Below are 27721 nucleotides of genomic sequence, written 5' to 3' on the forward strand. Positions count from 1 at the left end.
CACTGACTTGTTTCAGATGGCTACATTGGGTTTCCAAATGGTTACTCGATTTCATACACTCCAGGGGGGGTTGCCGTCCCACCTTTTTCTCCAAGAAGCTCAAATTGACTTAAACGGTTCTCCCACTCCTTAGTTAATCCCAACAACAACCCTGTGAGGTAAGTTGGGCTTGGGCTTCATGGCCAAGTGGGGATTTGAACCCTGGTCTCCCAGGTCGTAGTCAGACACTACTACTATACCACACACCGTGTTGAATTTCTGCCTGCAGTGCAAGTGCTTTCTTTTTTCTCCCCACCTTCCTCAAAAGCCCTCTGGGTGCCATGCATGGTTCTCAGCTCCCCTGCCCTTTTTTAGCCTTCACAAGGCTGCTGTGAAGCAGACTAGTGGCCACTAGGCCAAGAGATTATTGTTAGACCAGTTTCATCTGGTCAGCTTTAGTGTTATGGAGGGGAATGTATTTCAGCCTGGTACAAGCCACCACACAGAGAGGGCAGTATCTCAGCTGGCGAGCATGTGCTCTTCATGCATGCAGCGGACTCGGTCAAAGGGCTATCACATGGAAGATGGAGCAAGCTTGTTTTCTCCTGCTCCAGGGGGTGGGACCAGAACCGTTGGGTTCAAGTTACGAGAAAGGAGATTCCAGCTGAACACCAGGAAGAACTTTCTCACAGTAAGAGTCCATTAGTTGATTCCAGCATTGCAGGGGGTTGGACTAGATGACCGTTGGGGTTCCGTCCAACTTGACAATCCTATGGAATTGTAGAATTAGTTAGAAGGCACCACAATTGTCATCTAGTAAAATCCCCAGCAACGCAGGAATATCCTTTGCCTAGAGTCATGCTCTACCAACTGAGCTATCCAAGGTATTGTAGAGGTTTTGCTTCTATGATTCTAAGTTAATAGATTAACTTAGGTTCATTAGTTTCAGTGGGTCTACTCTGAGTAGGACTTTGTTGTTGTTTAGTCATGGCCGACTCTTTGTGACCCTATGGACCAGAGCACGCCAGGCACTTCTGTCTTCCACTGCCTCCCACAATTTGGTCAAACTCATGCTGGTAGCTTCGAGAACACTGACCAACCATCTCGTCCTCTGTCGTCCCCTTCTCCTCGTGCCCTCAATCTTTCCCAACATCGGGGTCTTTTCCAGGGAGTCTTCTCATGAGGTGGCCAAAATATTGGAGCCTCAGCTTCACGATCTGTCCTTCCAGTGAGCACTCAGGGCTGATTTCCCTAAGAATGAATAGGTTTGATCTTCTTGCAGTCCATGGGACTCTCAAGAATCTCCTCCAGCACCATAATTTAAAAGCATCAATTCTTCGGAGATGAGCCTTCTTTATGGTCCAGCTCTCACTTGCATACATCACTACTGGGAAAACCATAGCTTTAACTATACAGACCTTTGTTGGCAAGGTGATGTCTCTGCTTTTTAAGATGCTGTCTAGGTTTTTCATTGCTTTTCTCCCAAGAAGCAGGCGTCTTTTAATTTCGTGACTGCTGTCACCATCTGCAGTAGGACTTAGTTGGCCTTTGTCTTGACGTCCCCGCTCTATAAGTAAAAGCCAGCTTTCCTGAAAAGAGACTGAGCGGGTTAAATGCAGAGAGTTCTCCTGCCTAGAGAGATCCTGAAATGGGAAAAGGGAGCAATGCATGTCACTTTCCTGTCCCGCCCCCCTCTTTTCCCCTTTCTCGGTAGGGGAACCCACCCCCAACACCCCCACCCCCACCCAAAAAACTTCCCTTTTGCACATCCCAGCCTGCGATCATAATCGTGCAAGGAGTGTTGCCCGGGGACTTCCTGCCCGCGTCCCCTGGTGGAAATCCTTGCAAGGAGAGGGTGAGTTCAAGGAGGTTGTGGGGGGGGGGGGGGAAGCATGATTCAGAAGAGGAGATTCCCCGAGCAGGAGAAGCAGATGCAGAGGAGGCAGGAGGGCAGGCGGGGAGGGGGGACATCTGCCCCATGAAATAGCTGCGTCCAAGCACGTGGCTTGCCAGGATGCTTTCCTCTTTTGCACATTGTAAAACAAATCCTGTTCTATGTATTTGGGTAATCTAGTTGCTTTTACACACACACAAGGGGCCCCATTTGCGTTGCACATTTCAAGCAGCGTCATACTGCTCCCAGCTGTCAGGGCTCCCCCCCCCCAGAGAATTGTGGGAGCTGTAGTTTGCGCTGTGGGTTAAATCACAGAACCTAGGACTTGTCGATCAAAACGTTGGAGGTTCGAATCCCCGCTATGGGGTGAGCTCCCGTTGCTCGGTCCCTGCTCCTGTCAACCTAGCAGTTTGAAAGCATGTCAAAGTGCAAGTAGATAAATAGGTACCACTCCAGCGGGAAGGTAAACGGTGTTTCTGTGCACTGCTCTGGTTCGCCAGAAGTGGCTTAGTCATGCTGGCCACATGACCCGGAAGCTGTACGCCGGCTCCCTCGGCCAATAAAGTGAGATGAGCGCCGCAATCCCAGAGTCGGCCATGACTGGACCTAATGGTCAGGGGTCCCTTTACCTTTACCTTTAGTTTCCTAAGGGTGTTGAACGTTGCAAAACTACAGGGCGGCATATAAATTCAGTAAATAAAAAAAATAAATAAAAAATAGATAAGGAGAGATGGAATGCGGCGTAGGAGGGAGAGACTCACAAATGCAGAACACACGAAATTCAAGGCTAATCTAAAAGGTTAAATGCAATTAAAGCAGCACTATTAAAATAATGAAATTACACACCTGGCGGTCTCTAATTCTTATCTCAACCCTAGGCCCAGTTTGAGCTAAAATGAGTTTGTGATGAGCTCCCCATTCACAGCAATGGGGTTGGAATTGGTCTTTATGGTCAAATGAGTACTTTTAAAGGTTTGATGTTGGTAACCACATACATCAGACAAGGAGGCAAACCTACTTCTTAACTGTGCCACTTTAGACAACAGGTGAAGGCTCACATGACTGAATGTTTCTCTATTAAAATATAGCAAGATTACCTGTATGTGGGAAAACTAGTATGTCAGAAAAGTCTAGGCCAGAAGCTTCTTCCTGAGCAGATACTTTTCTATGTGCAAGATATGTTTGTTTGTTTGTTTGTTTGTTTGTTTGTTTGTTGTGTGTGTGTATGTCATGTGAGTTCACCTCCTCATTAGGAGACTCAGAAAAAGTTTCACAACCTCCTCCGCTACTTGTGAGAAGGAAGCTTTTGTCCAAATTAACTTTAGCAGGATTTAGGCCTCGATGTTTCCTGGTTTCCATGGCAACCACAGCCAAGCAGCCTCTGAGCAGATTACACAGATTAAGCAGGTGTGCGTGCATTGTGGGGATTAATGATCACATCTATTGTAACTGAATGCCCTATTTCATATTCAGCTTCTCTTTTTAAAAAAGCATTATTAAAAAGTGAGGGTTAATAAAAGCTGATTTTTAGTTGGTTTTGAATATAGTTAAATTTGTTACCTGTGGGCACACACACACACACACACACACAGTCCGAGCTAAACAGATTATGTTTGGGAGATAATTTTCATCACATTATTTATTTTATAAAAGGAACTGTTTACTGCCCCCACATAAAATATCAGGGAAATGTATATAGCAATATTTAAACATTTTTAAAAAAACAGTATTATCTCTTATCTCTTAATGGCCAATGTTAAGTATCAGGGTTATTTTTATATACCGGTATGTGTGTGTGTGTGTGTTATTCTGCCAATGTTCAAAGAGGCATTTGATACTGAAAAACACCAGTCTCAGGCAAGGATTAGACAAAACATAAGCCAAAATCAGATGAAATCATAAAACAAAGTGCAACCCAGAAAATGACTACAATTATCTATTTGTTATATAGCATTTTAAAATACACCTTATTTTTAATGGTTATCCATGGGGGTAATTCCATGAAAATGTTAACCTTTTAATCTTTTGCAAGTCTCAGAAGCTTTTTATATAAAAAGTGACTAATAAGTCAATTTCTTTATAAATGTTTGTTAGTATACCACCAACCGGTATAAAAAATATCAAAGCACTGTATAATAATATATGCATATGTGTGTGTGTGTGTGTGTGTGTGTGTGTGTGTGTGTGTGCATCCAAGTACAACAAAACAAAATTCCATAAAAACAAAATAACATATCCATTAAAATGACTGGCTAATCAGCATAGGCCTGTCAGCATAAAAAGTATTCAAGGGATGCCTCAAAGGCGAAAGCCTAACCCTCCCCGCTCCTGTATCCCCACCAAGCATACAATCCATTTCTTTCCTATAACGTACAGTTGATATGCATAATTTTAAACATTTTTTTCAGAGTTTGATGATATGCTATGTTCAAAACAATATATTATATGTGAACCATGTAAGACAGGGCAAAATTTCTTTCAGTATTTTCTATTCTTCTGTCAGAGACCTCTCCAAAAAAATAGGCAGCAGGCCAGTGGTTCTGCCTCCACTGTCGGAGGCAGGCAGAATGCCTCTGAATGCCAATGGCTGGGAATCACAAGTGGGGAAAAGTAGTGCTGTTGTACTCGGTTCCTTCTTGTGGGCTTTCCATTGGGCGGGTGGCGCTGTGGTATAAAACCACTGAGCCACTTGGGCTTGCCAATTGGAAGGTCAGCGGTTCGAATCCCTACAACAGAGCGAGCTCCCGTTGCACCTTGCCAGCTTCTGCCAGCTTAGCAATTCGAAAGCACGCCAGTGCAAGTAGATCAAAAGGCACCGCTGTGGCGGGAAGGTAAACAGCATTTCTGTGTGCTCTGGCACTCATCATGGTGTCCCGTTGCACCAGAAGTGGTTTAGTCCTGCTGGCCACATGACCCAGAAACTGTCTGTGGACAAATGGCGGCTCCCTCGGCCTGAAAGCGAGATGAGTGCCGAAACCCCATAGTTGCCTTTGACTGGACTTAACCATCCAAGGGTGCTTTACCTCTTACCTTACCAGGTTGGCCTGTGAGCTAACTGGACCTTTGGTCCAGCAAATGGACACTTCTTAAGGTCTTGTCTTGCCAAATGCAAGCTGGTTCTTTTAAAATGAGATCCAGAAGTAATACAAAACACAAGTGAGTGAGAAGATTAGAGATTTTATTCTACACAGCACGCAACATATGCATACCAAGCAAGCACTTCTTTCTGCCACTTGGAAGCCCTCAAGAAGTGGCGAAGCAACTCCCCAGGTAGCCTTGATTTGCTGATCAGTCCGTGCATGAGCTTCAAAGAACTTGGCCCAAAATCATCTGATAGCTAGCCTGTTAGACTGCGTGGCTTGCCTCACTGGCTACGCACAGATTACAGTGGATGCTCAGGTTGCAAACGTGATCCGTGTGGGATGCACGTTCTCAACCCACAGCATTCGCAACCCGCAACTGTGCACGTGTGGGTTGCGATTCGGCGCTTCTGCGCATGCGCAAAGCGTGATTTAGCTCTTCTGTGCATGCACGACCACCAAAACCCGGAAGTAACCCGTTCCGGTACTTCTGGGTTTTGGCAGTCTGCAACCCAAAAAAACGCAACCTGAAGCTTCTGTAACCTGAGGTATGACTGTATTCATTAGCCACCTCTCCCAATGCCTCACTTTCTTCAAACAATGTCCAACATCAAAAGAAGGTACCCAATAATATCACTTCCTTCCAACAGATTAGGGCATTAAAGGCTGTTTCTCAGCCATCAAAGAGCTCAGAAAGCGATAGAGAGGGGAAAGCAAACAGAGGCAGGAAGGGTAACTGTTAGATCACTAACTCCTTGAAATACAATTTATCTTCCAGAGATTGCCCATATAGGTCTTATACTCCACCAGCTTCTCCTCAACCGTAGAAGAAATTTACAGGCTTCTTCCAGAAGCTTCTCTCCCTTTCTGACTCTTCCCAGCTAGGCCAAAGAGATGGATACACCCCAGAGCTGAACACAGTCTCTTCCCTCGCCTTTCGGGACAAAGTCCGTGTCGGGAAATGGTGGGAGCCAGCCCCTATAACGTGAATTTTCAAATATATAAAACTCCACGAAACAACTGCTGAAGGGAGGGTGCCGGTCTTCCGCACCATGAGCAAGAGCGCCGCCGAGAGGAAGAGAGAGAGCCGGGCGAGGCAAAGCGACGAGCAGAGACTCCTTGAGCGAGAGAAGGCGAGGAGAGCAATGAAGATGATCAGGGAAGAGCGGAAGCTGGACAGCGCATACCAAAAGAAGCACAGGGAAGACTCTTGGAAGAGGATGCGCCTCATGAGGCAAAGGAGGAAAGATGCGGAGGAGGTGCTGAGGAAGGCAAGGTCCTCTCAGGCATCGCCCCTTACGCCACACCAAACATTTGGTAAAAGCTACAGAAATGCATTCCCGTGGCTCTTCCTGGGTGGAGTTTAATGTCACCCCTGGGTGTTTATCACTTTGGTTGTTAATGGTGGCCAGGAGGCAGGTGGGGGAGCGAGTTTTATTTTTCATTTTATAATAATTTTTATTAATTTTCAGTTACAATAATCCAATACTTGCCTCATTATAACAATGCCAGATTATAATACAATTACTAATACCAATCATTCAGATAATTTAGGTGCCCCCCGCGTGCTAGAATTGATGGTTTGATGATTTACTTTATTTCTGCGTTCCAAAATCTTATTAATTTCAATTACACTCTGGTCAAAATACCAATCCCTTATATAACAATTGAAATATTAACAATTTTCATTTGTATTGACACATTAAATTATTTATAAAACTACAGGTGAGGTACTCAAACCTATATCCTTGTTCTTCCTGTGTGTGGCAATTACTCTGTCCGGGGGGCGGGGGGAGTGAGTTTTAAATTATGTTTTACAGATTGCTATTATGAACGCGTTTAATTTTTGTGTTACTGTGCACTGCTTTATAAGAAATATTTAGTCAGACTGTTGGTCTGCTGAGCTCAGTATTGTCTTCAGTCAAATTCCATGTGCAAGGAGGGGTGAAAGTGAAGAGAAACAAATGTGGCAGAAAGAGAGAGAAATAAAACGGGGTGCCCCACCTCCTTTTGGGCCCCATCCAGTTTTGGCTTTCTCACTGCAGCCCTCCCTGCCCACTACCAGTACACAGCCCTTGGCAGACGACCGCTGAGAGAATTCAACCCTTGCTAGGAAAAAACAAAGGATTCCTCATCCCTGGTCTAAACCATGGGAGTACAGTGGTACCTCAGTTCTCTCTTTTTTTAATTATAAATATTTATTAGTTTTAACATATCATTTTCAACAATAATTAAACACAATTTTACATCTTATACAGTTTTTTTTTTACTTCCATCAATCACATCTGAAAATTTTCCATTCTACTGTAATCACTTAGTATACATTCCTTACTTTCATTATTACCTCAGTTCTCAAACGCAATCTGTTCCGGAAGACCGTTTGACTTCCGAAACGTTCGAAAACTGAAGCGCAAAGGGCTGGCTACAATTTCAATTGGAAAAATTGAAAAACACACTGCGGAAGCCGTTCGACTTCTGAGGTGCGTTCGAAAACGGAAGCAATTACTTCCAGTTTTTTGGCGTTCGAAAATCGAAATGTTCTGCCTCCGAGATGCTTGAAAACTGAGGTACCACTGTACATAGTTCTGATGTGCCTAATCTAAGATGTCTTTTATTTACAGAGCACTGGATACCACCAGAAGTCAAAATGGAGGACCAAGACCTTGAAGAGCCTGAAACAGGGGAGATGCCTGAGGCGGGAGGAAGGGACCTGCGTGTTGTCCAGGTTGAGACCACTGAAGAGCTGTCAAGAAGGCTGTCTCCATTCCCAATAAAGGAGGAACCGGAGGACGGGTACTGTGAAACCCAGTGGCAAGGCCTCATGCAGCCGGCACAACCCCCTCACACAGAACATGATGATCCATGCTTGCTTGATCCTGAGTCTGGAGAGGGCCCTAGGGATTTGCTCATTCTGTCTGCGAATGGAGCGACAGACACCACTCAGTGGCCTCAGAGCGAGCTTACGAAGCGAACCCTGCCAGACTTTTCAAGAGGATCCCTCAAGGTCTGTGAGCATCGCCTGGATTCTCCTGCAAGAGTGAAAGAAGAGAGTCCAGACCTAGGCAGCTTGGAGGCACGCTGCCACCACTTCAGGCACTTCTGCTATCGAGAAGCCGAAGGACCCATGGGGTTGTGGAGGCATCTCCAGGAGCTTTGCCACCAGTGGCTGAGGCCAGAAGAGCACACCAAGGAGCAGATCCTGGAGCTGGTGATCCTGGAGCAGTTCTTGGCCATCCTGCCCCCGGATATGCAGATCTGGGTTCAAGGGCATGGCCCAGAGACTTGCGCCCGGGCAGTGATTCTGGCAGAGGATTTCCTGCTTCGGTCACAGGAGCTTGAAGAGCAGAAGCAGCAGGTGAGAACATCTCTATCTTTGTGACCTTCGAGGGGCCCCAGAGACAATCTTTGCAGGGAGGCTGCAGAGGACACTTCCAGGTACCTGCCACTTCAGTTTATAATTTCATTTCATTTCACTTTTGATTTGCATATGGTCTTTCTATGTTACTATACACAAGGCAGTTCAGGATACAAATTTTAGAGGAAACAAATTTTATTGTTTTTTCTTTGTTTGTACTCCCTATTTCATTTTGTAATACAATCGTACCTTGGTTGTTGAACGCCTTGTGACTCGAACGTTTTGGCTCCCGAACACCGCAAACCCAGAAGTGAGTGTCCCAGTTTGCGAACGTTTTACGGAAGACGAATATCCGACGTGGCTTCTGCGGCTTCCGACTGAGCGCAGGAAGCTCCTGCAGCCAATCGTAAGCCACACCTTGGTTTTCAAACGTTTTCGGTAGTCAAACGGACTCCTGGAACAGATTCCAAAACCAAGGTACGACTGTATGTTGCTTCTAAACTGTTAAACAATAAAAATAACAATACTGGCCTATTTTGCAGAGTTGTCAAAATCAGACAAAGCGCTTTGGGTGCTTTGCTCAACATGCTCTATAAATCCTTCATTTTTTATTTTTAGGTTAACCTGATGTTTGAAGAGGCGGTTGCTAGCTCGCCAGAGGCAGAGGGGGAGCCAACGGCACAACGTTGCACAGAGGGACTGTGGAAAGGCAAAAGTAGAGCCATCATGTTGGGTAAAGATCTGTTCCTCAATGTGGTGTAGTGGTTAGAGTGTGGGACTACAACCTGGGAGAGCCGGGTTCAAATCCCCACCTGGCCACGAAGCTCACATAAGTCCCTAAGAAGAGCCTAGCATAAGGCCCCTCATAATTTAGCATCCTGTTCTCACAGTAATCAATCAATCGCCTGCGAGAAGACCCCATGCAGGACCTGAGCATAACTGCACCACTCTCTACACTTGTGATTCCCAACAAACTGGTGTCTTGCCTCAGTATTGGACTAGATGAGAGCCAACAGACTGAAGCTCAGTCCAGATAAGACAGAGGTTCTCTTGGTGGGTGGTTTCCTAGACCGGATGACTGGGAGGTTGCCTGCTCTTGATGGGGTTAAACTTCCCCTGAAGGAGCAGGTTTGTAGCCTGGGGGTAGATCCTAGATCCTTTGCTGTCACTCGAGGCTCAGGTGGCCTCAGTGGCCTGGAGTGCCTTCCATCAGCTTCAGCTGGTGGTCCAGCTGCACCCCTATTTGGACAGGGATAGCCTAACTACTGTGGTCTATGCTCCGGTAACCTCAAGGTTAGATTACTGCAATACGTTGTACGTAGGGCTCCCTCTGAAGATGGTTCGGAAACTTCAGCTAGTGCAGAATTCAGTAGCCAGGTTGCTCACCAAAGCAAGATGCTTTGAGCATATTACACCCATCCTGGTCTGACTGCACTGGCTACCAGTTAGTTTCCGGGCCCAAGTCAAAGTGCTGGTTTTGACCTACAAAGCCTTAAGCAGCTCAGGACCCCAATACCTCAAGGCCCGCCTCTTCTCATATGAACCTATGCAGATCCCGAGATCATCTTCTGAAGCTCTTCTTTGGGTGCCTTCTCTGCAGTGGCTCCCTGTCTGTGGAATGATCTCCCCAGGGAAGTTCACCTGCTGCCTTCATTATACACCTTTAGGCACCAGGCAAAAATGTTTCTTTTTAACCAGGCCTTTGGTTGATCTGATTCACATCCTATGCCCTTTTAAAATGTGGGGTTTTTTGCGGGGGGGGGCGCTATTGGGTTGTTGTTTTTATTTTTATTATGTATTTTGTGGTTTTATATCTTGATTTTATTCTGTGAACCGCCCTGAGACCCCCAGGTATAGGGCAGTATATAAATTCAGTAAATAAATAAATAAATAAAATAAAAATATGCCGCTTATATGCCAAAACGGCTTCTAAGAGGTATACTGCCTCTGATAGAGAAGAGCACCTTGGGCAAGTCACTGCTGCTTTCTCCACCAGGGTGGTTAAACTGGCGACCACGGGCATCATGGTGACCACGACGGCTCTCAGTCGTGCTGCAGGACAGGTGTTCAGGACACTGAGCTTTCACTTTTAAAAAGCAAGTTTTTAACCCTAGCGGGAAGACCATCATGGGGCAAAGTGTGTAGGTACTTTCTAAGCAGCTTCTGTGAAAGGAGAACCCCTAACAGCAGCCATTTTATGTTATGCCACACCCTCCCCAGTTACATCTCAAAATTCGAAATGTGCCCACTAGTTCCAAAAGGTTGGGGACTCCAGTTCTGTGCTGTGCTGCTAATGTAAGTGTAAATTGACAGACAGGATGCTTTCATGAGCACATGCCCCTCTGTCTCTTCCCAAAGATCCTTGCGTATAAAAAGCTACCGCATCAGAGGGAAGGCTAGGCTAGACCACTTTTCCCTGACATGCTAGTTTTCTGTGTGCGTGGCTTCCCCACTCCGCATGGAGGAGCATTCCATTGTTTGAACCCTCCACCCACCGCCTGAAGTGAAACAGCCCAAACAGAGGCCGACCACTTCAGTGAGAATTAGATCTTTAGGATGAGAATTAGACCTTTAGTCAAAATGGTGCCTTGCAGATCTTGATGGACTACAAGTCCCACCATCCCATATCACTGGCCATGCCTTCTAGGCCTGATGGGAGTTTGAGTCCGTCAGAATATAATATAATATAATATAATATAATATAATATAATATAATATAATATAATATAATATAATATAATATAATATAATATAATATAATATAATATAATATAATATAATAATTATATTATATTATATTATATTATATTATATTATATTATATTATATTATATTATAAATAAATAAATTTTTATTTATACCCCACCCTTCCCGGTTCAGAAAACTGGGCTCAGGGCAGCTAACAATCAATTTAAATCACTTAATTGATGTAACAAAAAACAGCATAAAATACAGTATAAAATGTGAATAACAATAAATTCAGAATTCAAAAATCAATTTAGGGGGGAAATACATAAACATTAGATGATCACCAGGGCTAGCTGGCTAGATTAGTCCTATTTGGGCCAGTGAGGAGACCAGGTGAGAATTAGCTGTGGGATCCCAGAGCTGGTAATCTTCAAAAAAGGGGAGGGGGAGGGAAGGAAGGGGAATAAAAGATCAGGCTAAGTTCAAATTGAAAGCGAGGCAGAATAACTCTGTCTTACAAGCCCCGCGGAAGGAAGTTAAAGCCTGCAGGGCCCTGGTCTATTGGGACAGAGCATTCCACCAGGTCGGAGCCATCACTGAGAAGGCCCTGGCCCTGGTGGAGGATAATCTGACTTCCTTAGGGCCCGGGACCACTAAACTATGATTATTCATGGACCTTAAGGTCCTCTGTGGGGCATACCAGGAGAGGTGGTCCCATAAATACGAGGGCCCTAAGCTACAAAGGGCTTTAAAGGTCAAAACCAGCACCTTAAACCTGACCCGATACTCCACCGGGAGCCAGTGCAACTGGTAAAGCACTGGAAGGAAGGCACAACATTGGCTACTCCTGGCTTGTGCTGATGTTTTAAGGGAGCTAGCAAATAAAACCCATTGCTTTCTCCTTTCCAGCTCAGGTGCGGCCCGAAGCGAGAAGGAAGATGCAGGACCGAAGACAAGCCAAATTGGGGGAGGATTTGGCAGCGCAAGAAGGAGACCTTCACGTGGTCCAGATGGAGACCACAGGGGAGTTACTGGAAGGGGCAGCAGCATTGCAGCCAATTAAACTGGAGCCTGAGGAGGGGCAGCGAGAGCTCTGGGAAGCCCAGTTACAGGACTTCCGTGGGACAATGCAGTCTCCTCCCTCAGGGTGGAAGAACCCACAGACCCCACCTGCCTCGGGGAAGCCTGCAGAGGAGGACAGCAGGGTCCTCTCAGCGACGAGAAGGAGCGATGTCAGCCAGTGGCCCAAAGGACTGTGGGTCACCCAAAGGCAGACAGGCCTGAGCAGAGAAGCTCAGCAGGCTTCTGACAACGTGGACTCCTCCGAGAAAGCAGAAGAGGAGGGGCTTCTCGACGAGGACGCTGTCAGCGTGGAGGCTCTGCGCCAGCGTTTCCGGCAGTTCCGCTGTCGGCAAGCGGAGAGGCCCCGAGACGTCTGCAAGAGGCTCTGGGATGTTTGCCACCAGTGGCTGAAGCCGGAGAGGCGCTCAAAGGAGCAGATCTTGGATGTGCTGATCCTGGAGCAGTTTCTGAGCGTCCTCCCTGTAGAGATGGAGAGCTGGGTTAGGGAACGCCGTCCAGAGACTTGTGCCCAGGCGGTGGCCCTGGTGGAGGTCTTCCTCCTGAGGCCACAGGAGCCCAAGAGACAGGAGCCCAAGGTGGGTGTGCCAGCCTTTGGGGTCACCCCAGCCACCTCCAGGAAAGGCTGTAGCTCAGTCATAGAGCATCAATCCCTAGCTTGTCCAGTATAGTGTTGGCAAAGATCTCCCAGTGTGGCTTGGAGAGTATGCTGCCTGGAGAGCCGTGACCAATCAGTGTAGACAGTATTGAACTAGAATCATAGAATCATAGAATCATAGAATCATAGAGTTGGAAGAGACCACAAGGGCCATCGAGTCCAACCCCCTGCCAAGCAGGAAACCCCATCAGAGCACTCCTGACATATGGTTGTCAAGCCTCTGCTTAAAGACCTCCAAAGTAGGAGACTCCACCACACTCCTTGGCAGCAAATTCCACTGTCAAACAGCTCTTACTGTCAGGAAGTTCTTCCTAATGTTTAGGTGGAATCTTCTTTCTTGTAGTTTGGATCCATTGCTCCGTGTCCGCTTCTCTGGAGCAGCAGAAAACAACCTTTCTGCCTCCTCTATGTGACATCCTTTTATATATTTGAACATGGCTATCATATCACCCCTTAACCTCCTCTTCTCCAGGCTAAACATGCCCAGCTCCCTTAGCCGTTCCTCATAAGGCATCGTTTCCAGGCCTTTGACCTGGAACTAGATGGACCAATGGTCTGACTCATTATACGGCAGCACTGTATGTTCCCATCTTAATAGCATGCCCGCCTCTTTTACAAACTTTCCTCCTCAGATAGCCCCCAGATGGAGGAATGTTGTGTGGGAAGAGGGCAAGAGCTACCAGAGCACAAAGCAGCTTCCAAGTGCCTTATCTAGAACCTTGAGGGCTAGAATCTTACTTTACAAAGGTAAAATTTCTATTGGTTGCTCTGCCCACTTTTGCCTCTGGCCCCGCCCACCACTGATCTCAGAAGGCTGCTCAGGTGGGAATTTGAGCCCTTGGGCTGAAAAAAGTCCCCCACCCCTGACACAGCTTTTATTATTATTTATTATTAAGAAAAGTTTAACTGAACAATGTCAAATAAAAATAAAGCTATACAGTATCATTGCAAGAGTTAACAGTTCCAGTTCCATATAAATGCTTATCTAATTACTATTATTACTATCCATATACATATATGTTTATTTTTAACCTGCTATATTTTGTATAAATGCATTCCAAATGTCATTCCACTTGTCCATGCAAAGTCTACGTCCGTAAACAATCCATTCATAACTTGCACGTCTAGTCATATCTATTGATTAAATGGAGCTGTCCAGTTGTCAAATTCCATATAGCAGGCATGTTGTTCAAAATAATAGATTGCTCTGAAAATTTTAACGTTTTCCACAGGCATATTCATATCATCCACTATTAACTTAGCTTGACATTATGTTTCTCAAAGGTATTTCTCAATATCCCAACGTAATTGAATTTGAATGTCTGATTAGGGTAAAAAAAAGCAGGCTTAATTGTTACGTTCAGACCATTTCAAAGCTTTACGTGGAAATTATTTTTATTGTATTGTTTTCCAAGACATAATGGCAAAATAGAACAGATTTCCCTTCCATTGTTCACATTTTAAGGGGCGGGTGGTAGAGGTTGGAGACACTAAAAGCTATTGACGTATTAACTTTAGCATGCTTGAAGAGCTCTGCAAATAAATAGATGTACTTTTTAGGGAGAGTCCCTTGGAAAAAAAAGTATATTGCAGCTTCGATTGGCGTTGAATCCACCCCAAACGCCCAGTTTGCTTGGGATTGTGTTAGCCTAATGCGGCTTCCTGTATTTCCTGAGTCAAGCTGTTGGTGCACCTAGCTCAGTCCTGTCTACACAGACTCTACAGCAGCTCTGGAAATTTACAGCCAGGGATCCTTTTCTCATCCCTGCCTGGAGATGTCTGGGATTGAACCCGCAACCTTTTGCATGCAAAGTAGATGCTCTACCATTGAGTCCCTCCTCATTCATCCATTACGTTACTGCCTAATTGAGGGGGGTGGGTGTGTTTCTAAAAGTGGGAAATTTCCCGTGGAAAAACAGAGCAGCAGACAATTTAGTCATTTTGTTTAGATATTTGTAATCACACAAAAGTCCATCCGACGTTGACCCTGGTTCCTGATTTGCACTGCGACTGCCACTTGATTTTTCCTCTAGGCCAGAGAAGGTCCTAGCCCCTTGTCATTTGCACTTTCTTCACTGAACAAGAGATGCCTATTTGAATTGCAGGTGCTGTTCCCACCAGAGGATGAGTGGAATTCTCTGGAGTCATCTGGAGCCCCTTCAGATTCCCCAAAGACGATGCAGAGGCTCCCCCTGGAGGCCAAAACGGAGGGTGACGTGGACATCAACTTATTAAGTAAGGGTTCTGGTGCCTGATTCATTGATGTTTCAACATTTCAAAGGTCATTAAACCATGGCTTTTAGACTTGTGCTGGGGAAGTAGGAGTGTGTGAGGAGGGGATGCTAAACCTTGTCCCCTTCAAAGCAGCCCTTAAGTAGATTGCTTTCCCCCATAGCTGCCGTTAGCTGCAGAGAAGGAAAAATGTAAACCTACATATTTTTCTCTCTGCAGCTAACAGAAGCTCCTGAGCAGTGAGGGGTGTGACCTGATTGGGGCTATGGCACAGAGGAAAAGTCTCCCACAGCTGTACATAGATAGATAGATAGATAGATAGATAGATAGATAGATAGATAGATAGATAGATAGATGATAGATAGATAGATAGATAAAAAGATAAAGGTAAAGGGACCCCTGACCATTAGGTCCAGTCGTGGCTGACTCTGGGGTTGCGGTGCTCATCTCGCTTTATTGGCCAAGGGAGCCAACGTACAGCTTCGGGGTCATGTGGCCAGTATGACTAAGCCGCTTCTGGCGAACCAGAGCAGCGCACAGAAACGCCGTTTACCTTCCTGCTGGAACGGTACCTATTTATCTACTTGCACTTTGACATGCTTTCAAACTGCTAGGTGGGCAGGAGATAGATAGATAGATAGATAGATAGATAGATAGATAGATAGATAGATGTGGTGGGAGTTTGAAGATCATATAGTTTGTCCCCAAGGATGTGCGGTTCAAGTAGTAAGCCAGGAAGTCCCTAGTTTGCAGTTCTCATAGAATTATAGAGTTGGACGGTACCCCCAAGGCTCATCTAGGAATCTCAGCTAAAGCATCTATGACAGATGGTCATCCAAGCTCTGTTGAAAAACCTCCAAGGAAGGAGAGTCCACATCTGCAGAGCTAGTCCCCATATCTCCGTGAAGGTCATTGGGTTGCCCCAGGCCAGCTGCTCTCTTTGAGTCACATAGGCACATCAGAAGTTCCCTTGTAACAAGTCAGCCCATTGGGGTCTCCAAGGCTGCAGACAGAAGCCTCTCCCAGCCCTATTTGAAGAGTCCAGGGATTGGACTTTTACAGGAAACCAGGCAAAGGGCCTTCTCGGTAGTGGCACCCACCCTGTGGAACACCCTCCCACCAGATGTCGAAGAGAACAACTACTACCAGACTTTTAGAAAACATCTGAAGGCAGCCCTGTTTAGGGAACCTTTTAATGTTTGATGCATTACTGTATTTTAATATTTTGTTGGAAGTTGCCTAGAGTGGCTGGGGAAGCCCAGCCTGATGGGCGGGGTATAAATAATAAATTATTATTATTATTATTATTATTATTATTATTATTATTATTATTATTAGGGTTAGGGTTAGGGTTAGGGTTATTATTATTAAACCTGAGACCATCTGCATGCAAAACATTTTTTTAAAAAAATATTTTGGAATGTTTTTGAGCAACTGAAAGTGCTTAAACGTTCTTTAATAAAATTCACTCTTGGCTCAGAGACCAAAAGGAAAGTGGCCATGAATACCACAGCCTCTTCCATGTCAGTAAAGGTAAAGGGACCCCTGACCATTAGGTCCAGTTGTGGCCGACTCTGGGGTTGCGGCGCTCATCTCGCTTTATTGGCTGAGAGAGCTGGTGTACAGCTTCAGGGTCATGTGGCCAGCATGACTAAGCCGCTTCTGGTAAACCAGAGCAGCACATGGAAATGCCGTTTACCTTCCCGGTACCTATTTATCTACTTGCACTTTGATATGCTTTCGAACTGCTAGGTTGGCAGGAGCAGGGACCGAGCAACGGGAGCTCACCCCATCATGGGGATTCAAACCGCCGACCTTCCAATCGGCAAGTCCTAGGCTCTGTGGTTTAACCCACAGCGCCACCCAAATGAATACCACAGCCTCTTCCATGTCGCTAAAGCAAGATTAAATTTGGACTCTGGACAGCTCCCAGGGAGCTCTGCTAGCTGAACACAGGAAGGTTGGCTCAGTCATCTGAAGCCTTCAAAAGCCTGACAGTACTTGAACTTTCCAGGTTACTGCTTCTTTTAACCTTTACCTTTTACTATGTTAACAGTTGAAGTGCTGGACTAGGTTTCAACTTCTCCAAGTCCGAGTTTAATTGAAACTATTCTGGGTTCAGGACAGACAGAGTGTTTATTTGACGAAGCATGATAGCAAACAAGGGGAGAGCCATAGCCAGGTAGCAGTGCATCTATTTTGAGTGCAGAAAGTCCCCAACTCAGCATCTCAAAGTAGCACTGGGAATGTCCCCTGAATGAAACTTTGGAGAGCTGCCCCAGTCAGAGCAGATTGTTTCTCTCAGCAAAAGGCAGCTTCTTATGTAAAGTGAATTCTGCCACAAATGTGACTTGATCATTCTCACATCGCCAGTCCCCTCTTCCCTGCCTCTTCCCACTTACAGTGGTGCCCCGCAAGACGAATGCCTCGCAAGACGAAAAACCTGCTAGACGAAAGGGTTTTCCATTTTTCGATGCGCTTCGCAAGACGAAAACGTCTTGCAAGTCTTGCGTTTTTTTTCGCTCCCCCCCTTTTCTAAGCTGCTAATCCGCTAATAGCCTTTTAGCCGCTAAGCTGCTAAGCTGCTAATAGCCGCTAAACCGCTAATAGCGCTAATCCGCTAAGCCGCTAATAGGGTTGCTTCGCAAGACGAAAAAAACGCTAGACGAAGAGACTCGCGGAACGGATTATTTTCGTCTTGCGAGGCACCACTGTACTTCAACCTTCCATGATCCAAGCAATTTCTTCCTGCCCTCCCCTCCAAACACAAACCCCAAACACAATTCGCCCCGCATCAATTTTGACATCCTTGCAGATCGGTACATACAGATGAACGTGTGCTTCAACGTGGAAACTCGAGAACTGCGGAAGAGGCTCCTGGCCAGGCAGCGCCAGAGACGCCACAGAGCGCGGCAGACCCCGGAGCAGCGGCTGCAGCGTCGGCGCGTCGAAGCTGAAAGGAATGCGCGGCGCCGGGCTACTGAAACCCCCGAACAAGCGGCGGTTCGCAGGCAAAAGGATGCACAGAGGAAGTTGCAAAAAAGGAAGTATCCCCTTGATGCCCATCCTCTGGCTTTTCTTCAGACAGACTCTTGTGAGACCTTGGCGGGGGCAGAAGATGCCATGATCGCCCCCAGCGTCCTTGCCATTGGAGAAGTCAGCAAAGTAGCTGAGAACAGCTGCAGTTCCCTGGCCCTTCCCACCTTTTGACATTGCACCAAATATTTATCTGGATGAACAGGGCTAGAGGAATCCCAGGCACTGGGTCGCCGGGGCACACAGATATTTGAAATACTTTTCTAGCTCTGTTGGAGAATGTATACGCTCAGCCATAAGGAAAGTTAACGATTGATTGTGTTGGAGGGATATCAGTTCTAGCGTCTTTCGCCGTGTTTTAACTGTGTTTAATTTATCTGTGTTTTAATTTATCTTTTGGAGTCTGTTACTTGCCCAAGAGCTGACATGAAATATACATGCATAATAAAAACTTATTTATTATTTATTATTTTGAAGTATTTGTCTGCACAGAGTTTTTGGTTGAGCAAAATACCTCACCAGAAGAGCATGAATCACTGGTATCGACTCGCATTGGCATCCGTCTTGTCTCGAGAGACAATGGAGTGTGCCTCCAGGGGTGATGTTCTGCAGTTCACTGCACGGGGCAGTGGTCAGCCGTACATGAGACAGTGCATGGAGCAACAGATATTTTGTAATGTAGAATTTAATGAGAAAAACAAAGGTTTTAACATCCAACCTACAGTTCAATTCATATAAATCTACTAAATTTTAAGTTGTGAGATGATGCATTTACATTTCCAGCCCAACTTGCCTGCTCTAGACTGGCAATTGAACTCTCTCTCTGTAAAACATGTTCCTCAGCCTGACTCCTTCCAGATGTTTTGGGCTCCCAAGTCTCATCACCTTCCCTGTCCACTCAGCATTGCCACAGATGATCAGGGGAGCTGGGGTCTAGCGACATCTGGCAGACTGCTGGTTCCCCATCCCGGTCTAAGCTGTGCCATTCCGTTACAACACACCAGATTTATTTATTTCTCACTTAGTAGCTATGCACTTTGAACAAAAAGACCAGAAAAATACTGTGTTTCCTGTTAGCAACGTTTTAAAAAAGGCAGCATCAAATTATTATAAACGAGAACAGAATATGCATTTCAGATCCCTACCACCATTGCGTTTCTGCATGCTCGTACTCGTGGAACGCCAGATGTTTCCAACATGGTCTTAAAAGAGGAGGGGGAACCCCAGGCCTGTGGGGTCAAATGTACTCTACTGTACAAAGGTAAGCGTCCCATCTCTCGTCCCATCGCCCTTCTGCCTATGGCCAGTGGTGGCTGGCGATGCCAATTTAAGGGCAACTGAGAAGTTGCTCTAAATGGCAACAGAAGTTCCCCCCTTGCCCTCCTCTTCATGCTGCATAGCCATGCTGGCCTAAGACTGATGGGAGCTGTGATCCAAAACATCTGCAGGGCACCAAATTGGGGAAGGCTGCTCTAATGGGATGTGTTGTGGCATCACAGCGAAATCGGACAATACCTCTCACTGATCTTGCCCACATGTGTAGCTGGCAGCGCATCATCTCTTCCTGCCCATTTGGGTAGCTGCCGACCTCTGAAACTAGAATCATAGAGTTGGAAGAGACCACAAGGGCCATTGAGTCCAACCCCCTGCCAAGCAGGAAACACCATCAGAGCACTCCTGACATATGGTTGTCAAGCCTCTGCTTAAAGACCTCCAAAGTAGGAGACTCCACCACACTCCTTGGCAGCAAATTCCACTGTCGAACAGCTCTTACTGTCAGGAAGTTCTTCCTAATGTTTAGGGGGAATCTTCTTTCTTGTAGTTTGGATCCATTGCTCCGTGTCCCCTTCTCTGGAGCAGCAGAAAACAACCTTTCTCCCTCCTCTATGTGACATCCTTTTATATATTTGAACAGGGCTATCATATCACCCCTTAACCTCCTCTTCTCCAGGCTAAACATGCCCAGCTCCCTTAGCCGTTCCTCATAAGGCATCGTTTCCAGGCCTTGGACCATTTTGGTTGCCCTCCTCTGGACACGTTCCAGTTTGTCAGTGTCCTTCTTGAACTGTGGTGCCCAGAACTGGACACAGTACTCCAGGTGAGGTCTGACCAGAGCAGAATACAGTGGCACTATTACTTCCCTTGATCTAGATGCTATACTCCTATTGATGAGGCCCAGAATTGCATTGGCTTTTTTAGCTGCCGCGTCACACTGTTGGCTCATGTCAAGTTTGTGGTCCTAGATCCTTTTCACATGTACTGCTCTCAAGCCAGGTGTCACCAACTATCCGTGTGGGGGTGTGGCATAAGACTGTAAGAAGAGCCCAGCATCCTGCTCACAGTGGCCAACCATTTGCCCCAATGGAAAGCCCAAAATAGGACCTGAGAACAAGAGCCCTTTCCTCTTCTGTGGTTTCCAGCAACTGGTACTCAGAGGCATGCGCTGCCTCTGACCGTTAAAGTAAAAGGTAACATTGGAATATCCAGGGTGCGCAGGTTCAGATGACGTACAGTGGAACCTCGGGTAACATAAACTTTGGGTTGCGAAAGCGGCAAACCTGGAAGTGTTTCGCCGCTTGCACACACGCCGACGCGGTCTACCGCCACGTGCGCATGCGCAGAAGCGGTCTCTCCGGTTGTGAAAACTTCGGGATACGGCCGGACCTCCGGAACGGATCCCGTTCGCAACTGGAGGTACCACTGTATTTCAGATTTTAAAAACCCTAGCACCACCTCCTGATTAATTTTGCCCCAATGTCGAATAGGTCTTCTAAATGTTTTGCCGAAATCTGCTTCCCTGCACTTTCCACCCAAATCTTGCCCTCTGGAGCCACAGAAAACAAGCCTGTTCCGTATTCTGTGTGGTTATTTGAAGACTGGTATAATATCTCTCTTCCCGCAATCTCTCTTCCAGGCTAAGCACACCCGGATGTTTCAGCTATTCCTGAAGGTGTCCTGATTTTCAGACCCCTTGCCAGACGCCTCCTCTAGAGACATCCCACTTGGAAATACACAGTATTTCCAATGCAGTCTGAAATTCCTGCATTGCATGGGGCTGGACTAGATGACCCTCAGGGTCCCTTTGCCCTCTACAATTCTATGGCCAATGTAGGTCAGAAATGGACCACACTCTATCTGGGTACTGACCACAGAAATTCAACCCAAGTATACATCCATATTTTAATATATGGTCCCATGTGGACGTCTGGTGATGCCGGAGGTCAGTGAGAAAGCACCAAGTCTGCAGTCTCCCCCCTACCCTGCATTTGTAGGTCAGACCAAGGAGAGGCTTTGTCCAGTCAGGCGCAGTGAATTATACTGTGTTACGAAAGCACCGAGTTGCACCTGAAGCGTTGCCCACCATCTTTACAATCATAAGCTTTCTCTCCTGTATGGGTTCTCTTGTGCTTAATAAGTGACTTTTTATCAATGAAGCTTTTATCACAGTCAGAACACCGGTATGGCTTCTCCCCTGTATGGATTCTCATATGTGAAACAAGGTTTCCTTTCTGACGGAAGCTTCTCCCGCATCCTGAGCATTTATACGGCTTCTCTCCTGTATGAACCCTTTTGTGATTCACAAGCAGGGAGCTAGTGTTGAAGCTTTTCCCACACTCAGGACATTCGTAGGGCTTCTCCCCTGTATGGATTCTCACATGTTTAGTAAGAGATGATTTAACCCGGAAGCCTTTCCCACACACAGTACACTGATAGGGCTTCTCTCCTGTGTGGGTTCTCTTGTGTGTGATGAGGTTTGATTTTGAATTGAAGCTTTGCCCACAGTCTGAGCACATGTAGGGTTTCTCCCCTGTGTGTAGCCTTTTATGCTCTATAAACTGAAAGCTGGTGCTAAAGCTTTTCCCACAATCTCTGCATTCATAGGGCTTTTCCCCTGTGTGGATTCTCACATGTGAAACAAGGTTTCCCTTGTTGACAAAGCTTTTTTCACAGATGGAGCATTTGTAAGGTTTCTCCCCTGTGTGAGTTCTCACATGCATCATCAGCGAAGTGCAATGAGAGAAGCATTTGCCGCACTGGGAACATTTATACGGCTTCTCCCCTGTGTGGATCCTCATGTGGGAAACAAGATTTCCTTTCTGGCTGAAGCTCTTCCCACAATCTGAGCACTGATAGGGTTTCTCTCCAGTGTGGGTCCTCTCGTGCGTGACAAGATGTGATTTCTTACCAAAGCTTTGCCCGCATTCAGAGCACTCGTAGGGGTTCTCTGCTGTGTGGGTTCTCTTGTGTGCAGTAAGGTTTGATTTCAGATGGAAGCACTGACCGCAGTCTGAACACATATATGGTTTCTCCTCTGTGTGTACTCTTATATGATCAATAAACCCATAGCTCGTGCTAAAGCTTTTCCCACAATCTGTGCATTCGTATGGTTTATCTCCTGTGTGGATTCTCTCATGTGTATCCAAGTGGGTTCTGTCATGGAAAGTTTCCCAGCATGATGAGCATTTATATTGATGTCCCCCTGTCTCCACACTCTCATCCTCAAGAAACTCAAAACTCTGATGGAGGCTTTTTCCACAGTCTGTGCCCATATTTCCCCCTTTACTTATGAGGATTCCTTCTTGTAATGTACTTTCATTTAAACTACTATCTCCATCTTCACAAAAGAAAGCTCCTTCTGTTGCCTTTTCAGGTTGTCCTCCTTGTCCCTGTTGACTTCCCGGCATCTTTTCTACCCCAGAACTTTTGCTGCTTTTGGATGATAATAGGATGGGGAAGGTCACACCTTTCTAGCGAAAGATCTTCCTCCTGCTTGTCTAAGTCATCACCTTCTGGAACAAAACAGAAAACACGGGACGATGCTTTACATTTAGATGTTTCCAATGATCATATATTGATTTAACAAAGGTGATATAAACAAAACTTTGGGCAGCCTCTTTACTCCTCTGTTTGCAGGAGCCAGCAAATAAGTCACTATAGTTTCCATTTCAACTGAAACCAGGAAGCCATAATTAACAGCTTCACAACAAACCAAGATATTTAGCCAGCTTCAAACAATGGGTTTATACCCTGGCTTGTTCTGAAACAGTTAACCACAGTTTTCTGGTTTGGACTAAACTGGAATAGACATTGAGTTGAAGAGTTCCTGGTTTGTACACCTCTGTTTTTCTTTTGGAGTGCAATATCTGGAATTGGATGTTTCCTCCCCAGAGTTGTTGCTAAGAAAAATGACAAAAAACACACCACAGATGCATTTGTATCCATTGTTTCTTTGTGATGTTTCATTACCTCCATGTTATCGCCCCACCCTTGTTTTTGCTCTCTTTATTTTATTATTTTATTTCAAGTATTCCTTTGCTGCTTTTCGGGACAAGCCATCCGAAGGCAGCGTGCACATGTGATTCAAAACCTAAAACAGAACTGAAATAATTAACTTTGCCATGACAAAACAAAAAAGCCACAGTCTAATGGTTTGAAAAGACAAATTCACAGTGGGTAAGGCTGTCAGTGGCTGCTAGCCATGATCTCACATGGTAAGCTGCCTTATACTGAGTCAGGTCCATTCAGCTCACTATTGTCAACACTGACAGGCAGCAGCTTCCAGGTGTACCAGCCTGAATAAAGTATTTGGGGGGGACGACAGGTAAGCCCCACCACACATAACTGATTACAGTGGTACCTCGGGTTAAGTACTTAATTCGTTCCGGAGGTCCGTTCTTAACCTGAAACTGTTCTTAACCTGAAGCACCACTTTAGCTAATGGGGCCTCCTGCTGCCGCTGCGCCACTGCTGCACGATTTCTGTTCTCATCCTGAAGCAAAGTTCTTAACCCGAGGTAATATTTCTGGGTTAGCGGAGTCTGTAACCTGAAGCGTATGTAACCTGAGGTACCACTGTACATGGCACACACACACCGTTTGAATGACAATGCCCATCAACTTTGGGAGGGGGCCCTCAAATATTTTATGGGGAGGCTGAAGGGACCTCGGTCCCCAGGAGTTGGCTCCTAGAGCAGCTTTGCAGTTTCAGACAGATGTGTTTCCCAGCCCCAGGGATTGGACCTGGGACCTTCTGCATGCAAAGCAGAGGCTCTAACCACTGAGCTGCAGCCCCTCCCCAAGAAAACAAGTACCTGCCTGGAAGCTCCCACAGAAGCTCCCTTCCAGCCCCCGGCTCCTCAGCAATCTGATAGCCTGCGAGGCTCCACAGGGCTCTTTGTCTGCATTTGGCTGCTGCAGAAATGGGCTCCTCTGTTCCCCGCCGCCGCCCAGCAGCTGTTTCCTCCTAGGCTTTCTGTCTCTCCTTCCTTGCTTTAGCTCACCTGCTCCACACGGTCTTTTGTCTTTGCATTGCACCCACAGCAGACCTAAAGGCTATTTCGCAGCACAGTGCGAGGGAGAGAAGCGGGAGGCGGAAGAGGAAGATGCCCTGCGCTGTTTACTTATTTTCCCCAGCCTCTCTAGGATCCGCAACTCTGTTATGTTAACTCCTAGTCGTCTGGAAGAAAGTAAAAGGTAAAGCGACCCCTGACCATTAGGTCTAGTCGTGACCGACTCTGGGGTTGCGGCGCTCATCTTGCTTTATTGGCCGAGGGAGCCGGCTTACAGCTTCCGGGTCATGTAGCCAGCATGACTAAGCCGCTTCTGGCGAATCAGGGCAGCGCACGGAAATGCCATTTACCTTCCCGCCAGAGCGGTACCTATTTATCTACTTGCACTTTGACGTGTTTTCGAACTGCTAGGTTGGCAGGAGCAGGGACCGAGCAACGGGAGCTCACTCTGTCGCGGGGATTTGAACCGCCGACCTTCTGATTGGCAAGTCCTAGGCTCTGTGGCTTAACCCACAGCACCACCAGCAAAATAATCTCCAGGGCTTGAGGGAACCTAAGGAGCTGCTACCTGTTTGCCTGAAAGGATTTATGCCAAGGAAGGGACCGCTCATTTGTGCCACCAATGTAGAAAGAAGCCTCATCATGCAACAATGCCAATCCTGTGTATGGCGTTCATTCAACGTTGCCAGTGCTGTGAGTGACCTGAGTGCGAATCCAGACCGGCATGTTCTCTGCTGACATGCAAAGAAGGCACAGGCAGCCAAAAGCTTGCAAGCGTCCTGTGAGGGTGGGATTCAAACCCACAGCACAGTGCGCAACAGATTAGCAGTCCATGGTCTTCACCACTTGTCCATGTCATCCGGAACATGATACCCACAGCTGGGTGGCCTTGCATCTTTCCAGCTAAAGCCCAGACGTGCTAAAAAACTTGCATCACAGAGATCTCCACCCCTCTTGGCCTGAGGTTTTACTCAGCTAAGAGAAACCAGTTATACAAGCCATTTCAGGTTCCTTTCCCCAAACCGGAAGGGGAGCATGCTGAGCCCATAACCCAGAGGTTGATAGAAGAAAAATATCACCTGCTATTCTGCTGCTGCTTTTTGCTTCTGCACTGGACACAACATGCGAAAGGCTAGAGGTCCCTGCACATTTTGGTCAGGGTCCTGAAAATCTCCTCTGGGCCATCCAACCACACAGGAGGTTTTTCTTCGGCAGACATTGTGCCCAGGAAGGAGAAGGTCCTTGTCGTCTGCACCAGTGGTGTAGAGGCATCATACGAGGTTCCCAATCTTGTGACCCGGGTTCGAGTCCCGGCTGGTGCATACCTTCCTGTTGTTGTTTTTTTCCTTTCAGGGAGTTGAAGACAGTTTCAGCCTGCCAGCTAGAAGTTTATGCCTTAAGACAGGGTTTCCCAAACTGGTGGTCCACAAGCTTCATTCAGGTGTTCCGCAGAGTGCTGTAAGGTTACAACTAAAAATCATTTAGCACAGCGCATTACAGCTGCTACAACAGGCAGGAAACGTATTAAGTGGTCCACCAAGACCCTCAGCAATTGTCAAGTGGTCTTTGGGGGGAAAATATTTGGGGACCACTGCTCTGGGACTTCCAGCCAGTGGGGAAAAGGACTAGCAAAGATAGTAACTGAACTGATTTAGCCACCTCATCATGGGCATAATGCCTGCAGCCGTCCCTGGGTGGGCTCGAACCACCAACCTTCTGGTTAACAGCCAGACGCGCTAACCGATTGCGCCACAGAGACCTGGAGAAAGGTGCCCCTCAATCTCTTATTATGCTTCCTTTGATGCCATGCAAAAGAAAGAGGTCCAATTTTATGCTCTGCAGATAACTGCTGTGGGCCAGGCAAGCCCACAGGAGGTTTTCCTTTGGCAGGATCACTTGCCTGGAAGGAAAGACCCGCATCAGCTGCACCAGTACTGTAGACCAGAGGCAACATGTGAGGTTCCCGATCTTTTGACCTGGGTCCGATTAATGGGAAAAAGGGATGATGAGATAGAATCCAAACCCACGTGTGCAGAGGACAACAGATGTCTCATCCTGGACAAAGTGCCTGCAACCGTCCCTGGGTGGGCTTGAACCACCAACCTTCTGGTTAACAGCCAGACGCGCTAACCCGTTGCGCCACAGAGACCTGGGCAGGGCTGCCCCTCAGTCTCTTTTATCCTGCGGTTTTGCTGCCAGAACTGGATAGATGACAAACGAACTGATGATGCGCACTAGGCTCTTCCTTGCTCCATCCAGCAGAGTGGCGCAGCGGAAGCGTGCTGGGCCCATAACCCAGAGGTCGATGGATCGAAACCATCCTCTGCTAGGTAATTTTACTTTTGCCTTGGCAAAATGTGGGTGTGAGTGGAAATTATTTCTCTGCAGCTACTAAGTAGAAAGCTAGGAAGCTGCTGTGCTGCCCTCCTCTGGCAACAAGCCTGGGAAAAGGAATATTGTTGAAAAGAAGAGAGAGATGACATGCTAATATTGCTTTGCTGTAAGATGTTAGCAGGATCCAAAGACACACGCCTCCATTGTCTCCTGAAATGGGTGGATGTCAACCATCTGCAATAGCCCAGGTGGGAAAGTCTGTATCTTCCGTTTGTAGAATAAAAATAGCCACGGCAACTGGAGACAGTGAATGCTGGCATGATACTGCCTCATTACAGGTTGGAGAATCCAAATAAAGTCATTCCCAGACTGGATACCTAGCTGCAATGATCCACAGCCAGCCACTTTCTCCCAACCAGCCAGCAGAGTGGCGCAGCGGGAGCGTGCTGGGCCCATAACCCAGAGGTCGATGGATCGAAACCATCCTCTGCTAGGTGGCAGTGACTGCCTTTTGCTTTTTCCTTGGGCAACCCACAAAAGAAAAGGGGGAAAGGATTCCTAGTCTTCTGCTGAGTAGGACAGCACAACAACTCCCTCCTCTGGCAAAAGGCCTGGGAGAAAGGATCCTACCGCCACTTTCCATGTTTCTTATTCTCTTCCAGCAAGAAAGCATTTTTCCTTCTCCTTACCTTGGCAGGGGGTTCGAGGTGGATCATCTTGGTTGGCTGCTGAGAAAAAGCTGTGTGCCTATCTAGTTTATCCTTTGAATCAGAACGTGAAACTTGGAAGGGGTCCTGGAGGTCCTCTAGTCCAGCCTGATGCTGAATGCCAGACTGACAATGCAGGGTGCAATAATAGCATGGATGCTGGAAACTGGAGACAGAGGCATATCTTGCTCAGCGCTGGACATAGAACTGTGGCTTGGGGCTTCTACTGCAGACTGAATGCTGCAAACCCCTAAATCTGGTGCTCAGATTGTATGTAGCAGGCATGTCCAAGAGGCACGTCTAGCGGTAGATCACTGGACGTCTGTGGTAGATCACTGGCCCCTGAACCCCCCAAAACAGGGTTTTCCTTCCTAAAAAAAGGTCAACAA

The 27721-nt window shown here is 46.7% G+C and overlaps 2 protein-coding genes across 7 annotated transcripts; one reads left to right on the forward strand and one right to left on the reverse strand.

The window, feature by feature from the left end:
• The first annotated feature begins 1692 nt into the window (after positions 1 to 1692).
• Positions 1693 to 18478, forward strand: LOC308580440 (uncharacterized protein). Of its 5 annotated transcripts, none has more exons than XM_081182078.1 (7): positions 1693 to 1834; positions 5839 to 6270; positions 7575 to 8308; positions 8927 to 9041; positions 11906 to 12654; positions 14840 to 14969; positions 17782 to 18478. In XM_081182078.1, exons 2-7 carry the CDS (start codon positions 6006 to 6008, stop codon positions 18174 to 18176), a joined length of 2388 nt encoding a protein of 795 aa, XP_081038204.1. In that variant the 5' UTR covers positions 1693 to 1834; positions 5839 to 6005; the 3' UTR covers positions 18177 to 18478. The 5 variants fall into 5 exon arrangements, with proteins under 5 accessions (XP_081038204.1, XP_081038206.1, XP_081038205.1 ...); XM_081182080.1 differs by having other exon boundaries at positions 1723 to 1834; positions 5835 to 6270; XM_081182079.1 differs by having other exon boundaries at positions 1724 to 1834; positions 5732 to 6270.
• Positions 18479 to 20290: 1812 nt separating this feature from the next.
• LOC308580861 (uncharacterized protein) lies at positions 20291 to 24323 on the reverse strand. Of its 2 annotated transcripts, none has more exons than XM_081183103.1 (2): positions 24283 to 24323; positions 20291 to 22792 (listed from the first exon to the last, which is right to left on the reverse strand). In XM_081183103.1, the coding sequence occupies exon 2, from the start codon at positions 22685 to 22687 to the stop codon at positions 21326 to 21328; it is 1362 nt and encodes a 453-aa protein (XP_081039229.1). In that variant the 5' UTR covers positions 22688 to 22792; positions 24283 to 24323; the 3' UTR covers positions 20291 to 21325. The 2 variants fall into 2 exon arrangements, with proteins under 2 accessions (XP_081039229.1, XP_081039230.1); XM_081183104.1 differs by lacking the exon at positions 24283 to 24323 and adding an exon at positions 23120 to 24088.
• Between the last annotated feature and the right edge of the window lie 3398 nt (positions 24324 to 27721).

This window comes from Podarcis bocagei (genome assembly GCF_964188305.1).
Source record: "Podarcis bocagei genome assembly, chromosome: 2".
In the NCBI taxonomy this organism is placed as follows: domain Eukaryota; kingdom Metazoa; phylum Chordata; class Lepidosauria; order Squamata; family Lacertidae; genus Podarcis; species Podarcis bocagei.